Raw genomic sequence first — 16,184 nt, 5'->3', positions numbered from 1 at the left:
TCACTCAAACGGGGTCCTCCATCACAATGCCACACTGGGTCCGTACAACACCGGCCATATGCTCACTTTTCTGGATGCAATTTACACAATGCTTGTCCCTGATCCAATCAGGAGCCTGCTAGATTTGTGGTTTTATGGGACAATGTTAGTTTTCACCGGGCTGTTTTGGTACAAAACTGGTTTGCCACCCATCCACAATTTGTAGTTTTGTACCTACCCCCATATTCACCTTTTCTAAATCCCATAGAGGAATTCTTCTCAGCCTGGCGCTGGAAAGTGTATGATCGCCAACCCTATGCCCGCATGCCACTTCTCCAGGCAATGGAGGACGCGATGTGGGGACATAGAGGTTGCCTCTGTCCAAGTTGGATTACGCCATGCTAGGAGATACTTCCCTCGATGTTTGGCAAGAGAAAACGTATCTTGTGATGTGGACGAAGTATTGTGGCCAGACCCAGGCCGGAGAAGAGATGAAGCGTAGCTTAGCACTGGTGACTGCCCCTCCCTACCAATTCCTGGACTGCCCCCCCGGGACCCCACACACACAATTGTGTTCTTTACTGTATTCTAAAGAATATACTTTTGGTTTACATATGTTTATGGTTTTGTTGTATGCTACTGTATACAACAGTAATGTTTGGCCTAATAAACATTTTCTGTTTCTACATTGCATTTGTGTTTACAGTGTACTTGTTACCCCTCTCAGCAMATTACTTTCACTGTAGAACATTGTATTGAAATGTAGATATAAGCCTATGAAAGACCAAAGAGCTTTAGATTTAGAACAACAGTGTTTACATGGTATATCCAAAAATGTACTATTATGAAAGCAGTGTTTGTCATTTGATGCAAATGCTTCATTCTGACGTGTTTATGGCATTTTGAATGCAGTTACATTTTGAAGGAGATGTGAGGCATTTTGCATTTTGTGTGTGCAGTTTTGGGAATTGTGTGTAGAGTTTTGAAAAAAGGAGACAGTTTTGAAAACGTGTGTAAGCAGTTGGAAAAAACTGTAGTCAAATGTAAGGTTGATGCAAGGATATCAATGAAACTACCAATATCAGAATCGGGTGGCCGATAGATGCATCCAATTATCACTTTTTTATCACCAAAAAATGAACAGGAGGGAATTTCTATGAAAAGAGATTGAACATCAATGTTATCATATATAAGTGCAAGGTCCTCGCTTACAAAGAACTGAAAATGTTTCTGAACAAAAATGGACACTCCTTCCACTCTTGATGTTCTACAGTGCTGAACAGCATTATAAGGAGACATGTCATGAAGCATGGTTGTCTCTTCGGTCAACTATGTTTCTGAATGGTCAACAACTATCACGTTTCAGGTATGACCCAGATGCAGACAGTGTCGAAGAAACAAAAGTTAATTTCTAAAACAGGGGCAAACGACAGGTCAAAGTCAGGCAGGGATCAATAATCCAGAGAAGGTGCAAAGCCTGGGGTGCAAAGCCTGTAGTAAATAAGATTGTCTTGGTATTAGATAAACTGCTATACAGGTTGTTACATTGCTTAAGTTTATAGTAATCACAAGTGATAGACTTATTTCTGGTAAATTTCAGGAAATTTGAATCTGGATCAACACAATAATTATATTTATTGTTCGCTTCATTAATATCTAAATGGGTTAAAGACCATGTTTTCAGAGTTGATATCCTGCCCAACTAAGAGAGATACACAGTCGGAATCAACCAGAGAGTGGAACGGAAACATAGAAGTGCATGCCTCACATGTCCAATACAACCATACAGTTGTGTTAGTTTTATCAATAAGGGTGGACATCCTATGGAATGCATATTGACCCAGTCCACATAACACCACTGAAGACTTCAGAGGGTTATGGCATTTAGAGCAATGTGTGTTTTTGGTCATGAGGTTAGATGAAACACATGAACAAAGTAGAGTAAATGTGTGTGTGTGTGTGTGTGTGTGTGTGTGTGTGTGTGTTTGTGTGTGTGTGTGTGTGTGTGTGTGTGTGGGGGGGGGGGGGGGGGTGCTCCACAGGCAAGGAAGTAATCAGCCCATGCACATGATTCCACAAAAGTATTGATTTCTATGTTTGTTTTCCAATGGTTGAATTATGGTATGAAGATCTGTGAAATATCATCAACAACAATTAAAAACACCTGCTTGTTGCTCAGATACAACCAATAGAACTGACAGAAGGTCTCAACTGCCATATGTCTTGGTCAAATATGCAAAGGTTGTATAACACTCAATAACAAACGACGACAGTTCTGTACAACCTCTTATGCTTTTAAACAAAAAGTTTGATTGTTGGGCTGAAAAAATGATCTGGCAATGAGTCTTGTTGGTTCTGATTTTTTTTTTAAGTGATTAAATGATTTTGTTGGAGCACATATATGCTTAATGGCGTTGGCAAATTAGTACAATTAATCAGGAGTGCAAATTAGTTATTGATTTAGCGCTTCAAAAGGAAAACATTCCATTCCGGCGTTCTAGCGAGGTAGCTATGAATCATGATGAAATGACCACCTTGTTTACTTTACTTTCTCATACTAGTTCAGAATCAATTGAGGCATTATATAATCATTTACTCACCCTTACAAAAAAGACTGCCGTTTTAAAACGGCAGTAAAAGTGCAGAAACTGCAGTCGACTGTGGTATTTTGGACCCAATAACTGCAGAATAACTGCAGTGTACTGCAGTCGAACTGCAGTTATACTGCACTCTAACTGCAGTTACACTGCAAAATTACTGCAGAAAAAAAACTGTTATTTTGGACAAAGTATTTTTCGCCTACTGCAGTTATACTGCACTCTGACAGAATTGTTTTATTCGTAAAGGCATAAATAACTTATCATATTAGGCCTCCCCAAGACAAAGTCAATCCTCAGGTATGAATACTTGCTTCAATGACGACAAATGTGCATTTCTTTATTGAATACTGATACTGCATTTCAGTCACACAACTCATATAATAACGTCCATATTAAAATATCATGGCAATATGCACAGGTTCATCATGTGAGATTTGAATTTCTTTTCAGGGTTTTATTGTTCCTAATATAAGCACATTGTAGGAGGTTATGAAATCTGAAATCTGTTTCACATTACATTTAGGATGTTACGTAAGTGACATCATCATCATGGGACTGACACGCATAACTGTGAGAGAGGCATTATCACTGACGAGTCATGGCAGTGTGGATTGGATTCAACAACTGGGCTTTGATGATTGCAACATCTCAGTGCTGGAGAAAAATGATATGCTCCATCAAAGTGCTGAGGGGTAAAGCAGAAAACTAGAAATGCTTTAGTGCCATCTAGTGGTGGATCTGGGGGGAACAGGTGGAATTCACAGCGAAAACTGCACTGTATTTGAAGTCCCAACCAACAAACAGTTACAAAGAAAGGTCAGGGACCATGGATCCTAATAATTGTATGAAATGTTAATGTATATAGAGGATGTGTGTGTAGATCATTAAACTGTACTTCATTTGGATGGGAGTAATCGTCATTGGACTTATTAAGAGAAACATCATTGGACTTATTGGACTTTAACATCATTGGACTTGCAATGAACAATGCAGATAGTTTGTGTCCTCACTCATCTGGGTATCATTGTCAATTCTGTAAATATTTGAATAAATTCTAATCAAGTCTTGGGCGTTTAGTTTTTTCTCCCTAAAATCACATTCTGATGCCTTCATTGCTCACTTAGATCATTGTGACAGACATCTGTATGAATGAGCCTCAAGACGGCATTGCCCAGAATAAATTAAATTGCTCACTCAACAATTTCCAGGAAAAAAAAGGCATTTTCAGGGAGTCCATTTTCATCTAGCCACCAAGCTCATCATCTCTGTCACGCCATGATAACCATATCATTATGCCTAGACACTCTTGCACTTCAAAATGATTGTCTTTGCCCACATATGCAAAAACAAAACAGGTCATCTTCTGTTAGATCCATGAAGAGCAAATAAGGAAAGAATAAAATTGAATCTAATTTAACAAAGACTATACATTTATCTTTCACACTTTATATCACACACGTTTGTCTGGTCACAGACACACACACACACACACACACACACAACACCACACACACACACACACACACACACACACACACACACACACACACACACACACACACACACACAACACACACACCACAACACACACACCACACACACCACACACACACACGCACCACACACACACAAAACACACCTTGCCCTCATGCACATTCATGAGCACACTCCATACATACACATCCTTAATCCAGTTCTGTCCTGACAGGGTCACATACAGCTCAGCTTGCACTCTCTCTTCCCTCTTTCTCACTCCATGGTTTAATGTTATATATGTCTACTATATACAGGCTGGTTTAATGTTATATATGCTCTACTATAAACAGCTGGTTTAATGTGTATATGTCTACTATATAACAGGCTGAGTTTAATGTTATTATATGTCTACTATAACAGGCTGGTTTAATGTGATATATGTCTACTATAAACAGGCTGGTTAATGTTATATATGTCTACTATAAACAGGGGTTGGTTTAATGTTATATATGTCTACTATAAACAGGCTGGTTTAATGTTATATATGTCTACTATAAACAGGCTGGTTTAATGTTATGTATGTCTACTATAAACAGGCTAGTTTAATGTTATATATGTCTACTATTTAAAGGCTGGTTTCATGTTATATATGCCTACTATATACAGGCTGGTTTCATGTTATATATGCCTACTATATACAGGCTGGTTTAATGTTATATGAGCCCTATATTCGTGCCAACACTGGAATCTCAATCGAGCCCGATGCTAGCGGACTAAGTCATACCTCCACGGCAAATGCCTGTGAATCTTAAGTGTGGCCCCGGACAGCGCCACTGAGCATGATGAATGGCCCTGTGCTGCACTGCGTTCCGCTGCTGTCACAGTTTGCCAGTTGGATGGCTCGCCTGATGGACATAATTGGAATGGACAAAGTCTGGATGGTGGCTGTTTGTAACACTACAGCACGGCATAGGTGCTCACATTTACAAAAACGAATACGTTTCGTCTGTCACGAACGTTGAATACAAATATTTATTTGAACTAACTCTGCCAATTGTCCGTGGGGTCGGTCCTTCAGTGGGTCAACATTTTTGACAAAATATCCCCATTAAAGTATTATTAAACCGACTTCAAAATGCGGATCTCTGTCTGTGGCAATCAAGACGTGTTTGTTCCTGACCTAAGACATGTTCACAAGACGGAAGGACATGCAAGCTGATGCATGCATACTCACTGACGTGTTGCAGGTGTTTACATGGTTTTGCGCATGTGTCAGGTAATAGAAATATCAATGCAGGCATTCTAAAAAGTTGGGTATTTAATACTTTCCTTTTCAAAATTTGACCCACTGTAGGACTAACCACACAGACAACCGGTAGGGTATGTTCAAATGTAACTTTACTCAACATTCTGGCTTGTAAGGAAACGTTCCACGTTTTTCCACTGCTTAGTTTTATGCTGTATACCAAAAGCTGGTTTCACAGGCTGATTCATCAGCCGACACAACTGTTATAACATATTCTACTCACACACTCTTCTTTTCAGGGGTTCTGGATGCAGGATAAACACAGAATTGATTACACCATGCACTACTGCCCACTGCCAATGCTGAAGAGCATCAATCACGTATTAAGAGGATCTTCCCATGTCTTCAAGGAGTAAGATAATGAAGCCGGACACTGTCCTTATGTGAGCATCAATACAAAACTTACTCAGATGAGATTGTTTGCTCTGCTGTGCTTCTGTCATGATCAGGCTGTGATCAGTACAGTACTGTGTCTCATTTGAAATATTTACAACTCCTTTCACATTCAAAGTCATCAATACAGAATCGTTCGTTCCTATCCTTGTTGGCCACTGTGCTCATACATATACTGAGTTTGTTCCAAGCTGTGAAAATACTTCCTGTTGTTATTCACCACCCCTTCAGCCATTACACTTGTTTTCTAGAGGGAACTGGCAGTTAAGTGCATTAGTGCAGCTAAATGCAATCCCCTGTGGAGAGGAACTACTGGTTCATGGCCATCGGTTTGTAAGAGAGGAGCTAGACTGTTTGCAGACATATCAATCAAATTCAATCAGTAAAATGTATTTATAAAGCGCTTTTTTACATCAGCAGATGTCACAAAGTGTTATACAGAAGCCCAGCCTAAAACCCCAAACAGCAAGCAATGCAGATGTAGAAGCATGGTGGCTAGGAAAAACTCCCTAGAAAGGCAGGAACCTAGGAAGAAACCAAGAGAGGAACCATGCTCTGAGGGGTACCCAGTCCTCTTCTGGTTGTGCCGGGTGGATATTATATTAGTACATGGCCATTAAGGCCAGATTGTTCTTCAAGATGTTCAAATGTTCATAGATGACCAGCAGGGTCAAATAGTAATCACAGTGGTTGTTGAGGATGCAACAGGTCAGTACCTCAGGAGTAAATGTCAGTTGGTCAGAGGCAGCAGGTGCGGTAGGGAGAGAGAGAGAGAGAGAGAGTCAAAAACAGTTGGTCCTGGACAAGGTTGCACGTACAGTGAACAGGTCAGGGTTCCATAGCTGCAGGCAGAACAGTTGAAACTGGAGCAGAAGCCTGACCAGGTGGACTGGGGACAGCCAGGTGTCATCAGGCCAGGTTGTCCTGAGGCATGGTCCTAAGGGCTCAGATCCACCGGGAGAAAAGGGAGAGAGGGAGAGAGAAAATTAGAGGGAGAATACTTAAATTCACACAGGACACCAGATGTGACAGGAGAATTACACTAGATATAACAGACTGACCCTAGCCCCCCGGCACAGAGACTATTGCAGCATAGATACTGGAGGCTGAGACGGGGGGGGGTCGGGGGACACTGTGGCCCTGTCCGACAATACCCCCGGACATATCTGCCCATCATCAGTTAGGCGGTTGTATTCGCAAGTAAATAGGCTACCTTTCACAACTCCCACACAATATTTGCATGTTATAATGTCGCCACAGTGTTGTGTTGGCAACAACCATAATTCAACAAATAATTACTTGTGTACTACAGTATATAGAGGTTAGGGTTTTTCCCATTTCTCCAGTGTTAGCAAGCCTCCCTTTCTCCTAGCCTGAGTGTACAAGGAGTGGAATGTTAGCACAGACAGGTCTGGATTTCAGGCTACCTTTCTCCACCGTCGATCTTCTAACTAACCCGTTTGACAGGATGAGCTGAGCAAGGCACTGTACAGAATCACTGATCTACAAATCATATTCCATCCCAAATAGATTTTCATTATGTTCTCGCAGCACCTTGCACACACCCATCCCCTGGAACACCCTATAGTCTATTACCATTGAGGATTGCCATTGCTGCAGTACCAAGTGAGATGGCAGCCCAGGACTCCAGTTCACATATTCTAAAATCTTCCCTTGACTTTCCATTCTGCCGCCTTGTGACTTTGTCCTCCTGAATTGTCCCTTTATGAGCCGTATTATCTTCCTCAATAAATCTTTAAATAACTATGTACTTTGAGGTGTTGAGTCAAGAGAATTGGGAAGTGTAGAGTATTGCTTGGCACACATACGTACCATGAATGGAACTTCCACAGGCACCAATTACAACCCTCTTCCTGGTCTCTGTCCAATGCCACATCACCTACAGGTACAAAGTATAAACACATCAGGAAATGTTCCTACTTATAAGCACAAACATGTCTTGAGAAATGATCATCTTTAATACTCTGCTGCTCAGTCTGTTAGTGTGTGCACCACAATGGCAGCAGCCATTGATTCAATCAGTTGTTCAATATGTCTGGATCTACTGAAGGATCCGGTGACTATTCCCTGTGGACACAGCTACTGTATGGGCTGTATTAAGGACTGCTGGGATCAGGATTATGTGATGGGTTTTCTGATCAGCTGCCCTCAGTGCAGACAGACCTTCATCCCAAGGCCGGTTCTAAAGAAAAGCACCATGCTAGCAGAATTGGTGGAGAATCTGAAGAAGACAGGACTCCAAGCTGCTACCCCTGCTCACCATTATGCTGGACCTGAAGATGTAGCGTGTGATGTCTGCACTGGGAGAAAACTCAAAGCGGTCAAGTCCTGTCTGGTGTGTCTGGCATCTTACTGTGAGACTCACCTCCAGCCTCACTATGAATCTCCTACCTTTAAGAAGCACAAGCTGGTCAAAGCCTCCACACAACTAGAGGAGAAGATCTGCTCTCATCATGACAAACTGGTGGAGATTTACTGCCGTACCGATCAGCAGTTTATCTGTTATCTGTGTACAATGGATGAACATAAAGACCATGATACAGTCTCAGCTGAATCAGAAAGGACTGAGAGACAGGTAAGGACAACAACTCTGTAATAGTTGTTTATTCACAGTATCAATGTAAGAATACTATTAATTACAGAATGACATTGAAAAGGAAGTTAGCCCAAACCCAATAACCTAGGCTGGCAGGTAGCCTAGCAGTTAAAAGCGTTGGACCAGTAACTGAAAGGTCTCTGGTTTGAATCCCTGAACCAGCAAGGTGGGGGGGGCAGGACCGTGTTAAGGAAATCCTGGATTAAGGCAGCCACTGTCACCTCTCTGATTCAGAGGGGTTGAGTTAAATGTGGAAAACACATATCGGTTGAATGCATTCAGTTATGTGTATCCTCTTTCCCTTCCCACATATGCACACATGAATATAACAGAGGTGGTTTGATTACAACACTCACATGACGTGTGACCTTGACTGAGACATGAGGAGTTGCATTGGCTCCCTGAGCTAATGCCTAGGCTTTGAGTGCTTTTGCAGGCTTGTGTGCTTTTTTGGCACACAGGAGACCTGGGATAGCAAATGATCAGTCATGCGCATACAGACACGCATGTGACTTTTCTTCCTTAAGTCATGGACTTTGACCTATCATGAAGTTTGATCTGTTCTCAGTAAGACAGAGTCACTTGTACACATGAACAATGGACTGGCATTTGTTTTTTACACCAGAGTCAACTGGGAGAGAAACAGAAGGAAACCAAACAGAGAATCCAGAAGAGACAGAAAGAGATGCAGGATGTGAGACAGGCTGTGAAGTCACTCAGGGTGAGTGTTGTTGACCATTTGGATATATTTACTTAGAAGATAGTCCCCTTTAAAGTAAACTACAGTAAAACTGAAGCCAGTGATCAGCCCAGTGCTGGGCCATGTTCCATTCCCACTGAGCCCCACTGTTGGGAACAAGTTGTCTGGGGTTCTTGTGAGAGCTGAGTGAATGAACTGGTTGAAATGGAACCCCTCCTCTCTATGTTTGTTTCCTAACAGCGCTCTGCACAAGCAGCAGTGGGGGACAGTGAGAGGATCTTTACCGAGGTGATCCACTCCATTGAGAGAAAGTGCTCTGAGGTGAAAGAGCTGATCAGAGCCCAGGAGAAGGCTGAAGTGAGTCAAGCAAAAGGACTGCTGAAGCAACTGGACCAGGAGATGGCTGAGCTGAGGAGGAGAGAGGCCGAGTTGGAGCAGCTCTCACACACAGAAGGCAACATTCAATTCCTCCAGGTGATATCAGTGACTCTCTGTCCCCAGCATCACGTGTTACTGCTGAAAGTGAAATGTTTGTATTTCTCAACAATAATCTGTTCTGTTTTTTTATGTCTCTGTAGAGTTTCCAGTCTCTCTGTGTCCCTCCTCGATCTGAACACTTACTCAGCATCACTGTCAACCAACACATCTTCTTTGAGGATGTAAGGAAATCAGTCGCTGAGTTAAAAAGCCAATTAGGAAAAATRTGCTCTGGGGAAATTGCCAAGATCTCTGTAAAAGGTAGGTAACCTAGGCAACTACTGAGCCCTTTGACTTTCTGTAATGTTTTTGTCATGATCAGTATTGAACTGTGATATTTAATTTCCTATGTTTCCATAGTGACAAAAGTCCACATTGTTCCACCTTCTGAGCCCCGTTGTCTTCCGTCATTTGGCACAACTCAGTCTGGACTGTCAGTTGGAGGACTAGCATCACATGGGAATGATACCACCTGTCAGAAGACAAGGCCTGAACCCAAGACCAGAGAAGAGTTCTTAGAATGTGAGTAAAGAATATACCCCAGCTAGTGCATAACGTTCTGAGAACCATATGTTTCTTAGAGCTTTGTGAGAGCATGGTTATTTTGCATACAATCTTTCCACAGTATTCTGAGAATGGTGCAGGATACCCAACTAGCACATAATGGTCTGAGAACCATGTTTCTTAGGTGGTAAATTCAGTACTTCAGCATACGGATTTCTACATGCTTCCTCATTCTAAAAAAATAAATAATTGGTACCCGTTGCCTTCAGACAAGTGCCGTGACACTTGTGGGGGTCGTAGAGCAAGTTAGTTTGTAGCCCAAATGGTTCGGACACTACCAAACAGAAGTTGGCACATCGACATCACCACTTTACATAAAAACCACAAGAAAACATTAAGAAAGTTCAAAGAACATTCTATGAGTGTTATTTAAAAACCTATACATTCCGTTCTCAGCATCAACAAAACTCTATCTTGTTAAGTGTGTTCAGGTGTGTCGGCCGCATCCACTAATTGGCCACAGTGCTTGCCAGCTAGCACATTTTGTTCCTTGGAAGTTATGGGAACGTAAGTTTTTGGTTTCCCATTGGTTCTGGGAACGAAGCCATACATTTCTTAACCGGTGTTTTTTAAATGTTCTGAGAATGGATGTAAAAAAAAATGTAATTACTAGGTTGCAGGAGGTTCTGAGAATGTTTTACTATGGTTCCCTGAAAGTTTTTCTGGGAGGTTTTATTAACTTTCTGAGAACAGAAATTATAGATTATTTGAAGGTAATTAAATAACATTCTGAGAACATGTTTCAATAAGACTTTTAATAACACTGCTAGCTCAGTTTGGGTTATCTGTTTAGAACTCCAAGCACAGATAGGACACCTTGGAAAGTCATTTGCTTAGGCATTAATCATGCATTTATTTTTCTATTGTGGCACGGCGTCAAACCTATGATCTTCTGTTCTCTATTCGTGGAATTAGTCCACTACACAACCAGGACAGCTGTGTTTCATTTTTTTWACTTATACAAACCTGTTCATTTTAGTCTATTCAAACAGACCTTATTTCAACATAAAAAAGCACTCATTAATATCAGGTATGGCCAATTAGTGGGCGTGGCCAGCATACCTAAACACACTTAAGAAGATAGAGAGAGTTTTGTTGACGCTGATAACTGTTTTCTCCTTCCCACCTTCTGACACCCAGGTGGCAGCACACATCTTTGCGTGCCTAGCAGATATCTTAGCTTGGATGTTGGCCCACCACCTTAAGCTCAACCTCAACAAGATGGAGCTGTTCTTTCTCCCGGGGAAGGCCTGCCCACTCAAAGACCTCTCCATCGTGTTTGACAATTCCACAGTGTCCCCCTCCCAGAGTGCAAAGAACATTGGTGTGACCCTGGACAACACCCTGTTTTTCTCTGCAAACATCAAAGCAGTGACTCGCTCCTGCAGGTTCATGCTCTACAACATCAGTAAAGCACAACCCTTCCTCACACAGGAAACAGTGCAGGTCCTAATCCAGGCACTTGTCATCTCCCGTCTGGACTACTGCAACTCTCTGTTGGCTGGGCTCCCCGCTTGTGCCATCAAATCCTGCAATTTGTCCAGAATGCTGCAGCCCGCCTGGTTTTCAACCTTCCCAAGATCTCCCATGTCACCCCACTCCTCCGCACACTCCACTGGCTTCCAGTTGATGCTCGCATCCACTACAAGACCATGGAACTTGCCTACGAAGCAGCAAGAGGAACTGCCCCTCCCTACCTTCCGGCTATGATAAAACTAAAAACTTACGTTCACACAGCTTCCAAGGAACCAAATGTGCTAGCTGGGACTGTACAATGCACATTAATATACTACACACACACACACACCTGGACGCACACATACATTTCACCTGTTGTTTTGTCTTCATCCTCAGATTACTGTCAGCTCACATTGGATCCCAACACGGCATTTAACTGTCTGTGTCTGTCTGAGGGGAACAGAAAGGTGACACGGCGTTATAAGGACCAGCTTTATCCTGCCCATTCAGACAGATTTACCACCTACCCCCAGGTGTTGTGTGGAGAGGGTCTGTCTGGAGCCTGCTACTGGGAGGTGGAGTGGAGCGGGGACTGGGTTGATATAGCTGTCTCATATAAAGGGATCAGCAGGAGAGGACCTGATGAGGGTTTGTTTAGAAGCAGTAAACAGGCCTGGTGTTTGGAGTGTGATGCTTCTGGTTGCTCTTTCTATCACAATGATAAACAGATTGTCATACCTGTCTCCTGTTCCACCAGAGTAGGAGTGTATCTGGACCACAGTGCAGGAACTCTGTCTTTCTACAGCATCTCTGACACAATGACCCTCCTCTGCAGAGTCCAAACCACTTTCACTCAGCCCCTCTATCCTGGGTTCACTGTCTCTAGAACTGTGAATATACTGAAACCGAACAAGATTATTATAGCAAACTAAAACAAAAACGAATCTTGAAAAAAACGATTTAGTAAACTGAAATAAAATAAAACAAATTGTAAAAAAATAAAAAGTAAATAAACAACCTAACTAGGCAAGTCAGCTAAGAACAAATTCATATTTACATTGACGGCCTACCTGCGAACAGTGGGTTAACTGCCTTGTTCATGGGCAGAGCGACCGATTTTTACCTTGTCAGCTCGGGGATTCGAGCTGACAAACCCGTTTTAAAAACTAAAACTATACTGAAACTATTATCTTTGACTCAAAAATAAAATAAAACCATCATGAACTATGTTCAGTTTTAGGTTTTTTTCTAAAACATTTGGGCAAATATCTAATAGGGTTTTCAAGTTTTTAGGGTGTTTTCAAGCTACTGAATCAGGAGAAGCCGATGTTTAAAATAGACCTAGCTTGTGCATCACTATCAGTAGGAACGGACTTTGATTTGGAGGCCACAGGCAAATGCCAGTCTGAGCCCACCCTCCCCCTTGAATGAAGCAGAATAAAAAGGCTAACTGAAAACCTTTGAAATACCCTTCATTAGTTAAGGTCTTTGCGTCACCACCTACAGGGGTGGGCAATCATTTTGGCTCGAGGGGCACATCTGGATTCTGAAATTCCACAGACTTTTTTGGGACCAGTTTGTGTGTCAAAAGCAATTTGCGGCCCAGAAACAGGGCAGTTGTTTGAAAATAAGTATCATTATAGTTTCTACATACAGTGGTTCCTCCTTTAAAAGTTACTTCATACTGAAGCACACCTTGTGTGCTGCCGCAGCGTTCTGTTGCCCATCATTTAATTCTCAGCCATTTCTTCTGTTACTGCAAGTTATTGCTAGTTTGACCACCAGAGGGCATCTTAGAGAAGCATTTGATAGTACTTCCGTATTGGCATTACCAGAGAATTTAAAACCTTTTTTGTAATAACATAGTATATGGGATTGATTTTAAGAAATGTGGCTTAATTAATTTGATTAATATTATGGTGTTTCTATTCATAGAAAAAATATGCACAATCGTTTGTCTCTACATTAACTAACATATTCCTCTCAATTTGTACATTTTTTGCTTGACTCGTTATGATGTAATAACTACTTACATTTGCCTTCCCGTAATGTTTTGTCAGCCATRTTTGCTGAAGAAAGTCACCAGGGAGGGGTGGCTCATGTCAAATTCATCATTGGAACCACTCGATATGATTGGTCATATAAAATGCATAATGAGTGCTCTAACTCACCCTTGTGGTGTTCTGGAGCAATGAAGCCGTGATGCTGGGTACCTCTAAGTCCCGCGGTGTAAGCTCACAACTTTTAAAGGAGGAACCACTGTACTTTCTGTCTGGTTTTAGTTACTCTGCCTTCAGAAAGTATCCACACCCCTTGACTTCTTCCACATTTTGTTGTGTTACAGCCTGAATTTAAATCACTTAAGGATAGGACCCTTTTTTTCAATTTTCACCTAAAATGACATACCCAAATCTAACTGCCTGTAGCTCAAGACCTGAAGCAAGGATATGCATATTCTTGACACCATTTGAAAGGAAAAACTGTGTGGAAGTTTGTGGGAATGTGAAATTAATGTAGGAGAATATAACACATTAGATCTGATAAAAGATAATACAAACAAAAAAAATATGTGTTTTCTATTTATTTTTTTGTTCCATCATCATTGACATGCAAGAGAAAGGCCATACACTTAGATAGGATTTTAGGTGTAATTTAGATGTTGTCCCCAAGATGACAGCAGTGTGTGTGCAAAGTTTCAGACTGATCATGTGAAGAATTACATCACTACACAACATTTTGTATCAAGTTTGCCAGAAGTTTGCCCAAATGTGCCAAATTGGTCAATTTATACATTTTCAAGTACATAACTATAGAGAACATACAAAAATGCTATGGTAATAAAACATTTAAGTTTGCACATTCCAAGGCCGGGCAGGGGTTAGAGACAGAAGTAAGTACATTATTTACCTTCAGAGGTGAATGTATCAAACCAGTTGTTGTGATAAAAGTGTTTTGTTGTTGTGCACTATTCTCTAACAATAGCATGGTATTTAACAATAGCATGGTGTTTTTGTAATAGCTACTGTAAATTGGACACGGCAGTTAGATTAACAAGAATTTAAGCTTTCTGCCCATATAAGACATGTCTATGTCCCGGAATTGGCTATTGTTTACAACGTCATTCTAGTCACATTATCGCATATTGAGCAACAACCGTCCCGGTTTAGGGACACCGATCCCATTAATCCATTTTAACAAGTCACATAATAAGTTGCATGGACGCACTATGTGTGCAATAAGTATTTAACATGATTTTTGAATGACTACCTGATCTCGGTACCACACACATAAGGTCTCTCAGTCGAGCAATGAATTTCAAACACAGATTAAACCACAAAGACCAAGGAGGTTTTCCAATGCATCGCAAAGAAAGACACATATTGGTAGATGGGTAAAAAAAAGCAGACATTGAATATCCCTTTGAGCATGGTGAGTTATTAATTATACTTTGGATGGTGTATAAATACACCCAGTCACCACAAAGATACAGGCGTCCTTCCTAACTCAGTTGCCAGAAAGGAAACTGCTCAGGGATTTCACCATGAGGCCAATAGTGACTTTAAAACAGTTGCAGAGTTGAATGGCTATGATAGGAGAAAACTGAGGATGAATCAACGACATAGTAGTTACTCCACAATACAAACCTAAATGACTAAGTGAAAAGAAGGAAGCCTGTAGAGAATATAAAATGTTACAAAACATGCATGTTGTTTGCAATAAGGCACAAAAGTAAAACGGCAAAAAATTTGGCAAAGAAAATAACTTTCACTGACTACCACTCTTCATATTTCAAGCATGGTGGTGGCTGCAATATGTTATGCGTGTGCTTGTCATCGGCAAGGACTAAGGAGTTTTTMGGGATAAAAATAAATGGAATACAGAGCTTTAAGAATTGTTTAAAGAATAATGTGCAAATATTGTACAATKCCATTTTTTTTATACATTTGCAAAAATGTCTAAAAACATATTTTCACTTTGTCATTATGGTATATTTTGTGTAAATGGATGAGAAACAAATACATTTAATCAAAGTTGAATTCAGGCTGTAATGCAACAAAATGTGGAATTAGTCAAGGGGTATGAATACTTTCTGAAGGCGCTGTAGTTAGGGATGCACTGATGTGGAAATTCTGGGCAAATGACCTATATCGGATATTTTCTTTTGCAATATCAAGCCAATATGTATATTTCGTTATTGCCTTTTGAACCATTCTCGAACAGATATACTTTGCAACCAAGTGTTTACATGTATGTTCATAAACCTAATTATAAAATATGTCAAATGTATTTAATATGGGAAAGGAGTATACATTTTTATTTGCATCAAAAAGTGAGTAAAATGCATCCGGAAGGTATTGTTCAGGAAATGATAAGGGAAGATTGGTAATAAATGTGTAGAAAAACAGTTCTGCACTCTTTTCAGTTGTGCTTTTGTCACAATCCTTTCTAACGAGTCTTGTACAGCTTGCGTCGTAGAGGGAAATGGAATACATGTACGTGTTCGGGAGAGTCTTAGCCTTCAGAAATGGGGTCATAGGGGTCATAATAGCTAAAAGACCCAACCATTCAGAATCTTCAAAAGCTAAAGCCAGATTCGGAGAAAGAAAAAGAAAA

The 16,184-nt window shown here is 40.9% G+C and overlaps 1 protein-coding gene across 1 annotated transcript; it reads left to right on the top strand.

The window, feature by feature from the left end:
* Positions 1-7,721: 7,721 nt before the first annotated feature.
* LOC111953591 (E3 ubiquitin/ISG15 ligase TRIM25-like) lies at positions 7,722-14,525 on the top strand. The gene is made up of 6 exons (XM_023972969.2): positions 7,722-8,350; positions 8,997-9,092; positions 9,312-9,545; positions 9,650-9,809; positions 9,909-10,070; positions 11,967-14,525. Exons 1-6 carry the CDS (start codon positions 7,772-7,774, stop codon positions 12,500-12,502), a joined length of 1,767 nt encoding a protein of 588 aa, XP_023828737.1. The 5' UTR covers positions 7,722-7,771; the 3' UTR covers positions 12,503-14,525.
* The last annotated feature ends 1,659 nt before the right edge of the window (positions 14,526-16,184 follow it).

This window comes from Salvelinus sp. IW2-2015, linkage group LG27, assembly GCF_002910315.2.
Source record: "Salvelinus sp. IW2-2015 linkage group LG27, ASM291031v2, whole genome shotgun sequence".
In the NCBI taxonomy this organism is placed as follows: domain Eukaryota; kingdom Metazoa; phylum Chordata; class Actinopteri; order Salmoniformes; family Salmonidae; genus Salvelinus; species Salvelinus sp. IW2-2015.
The sequence above is the reverse complement of the archived record's forward strand: the minus strand, read 5'-3'. Positions and strand labels throughout refer to the sequence as shown.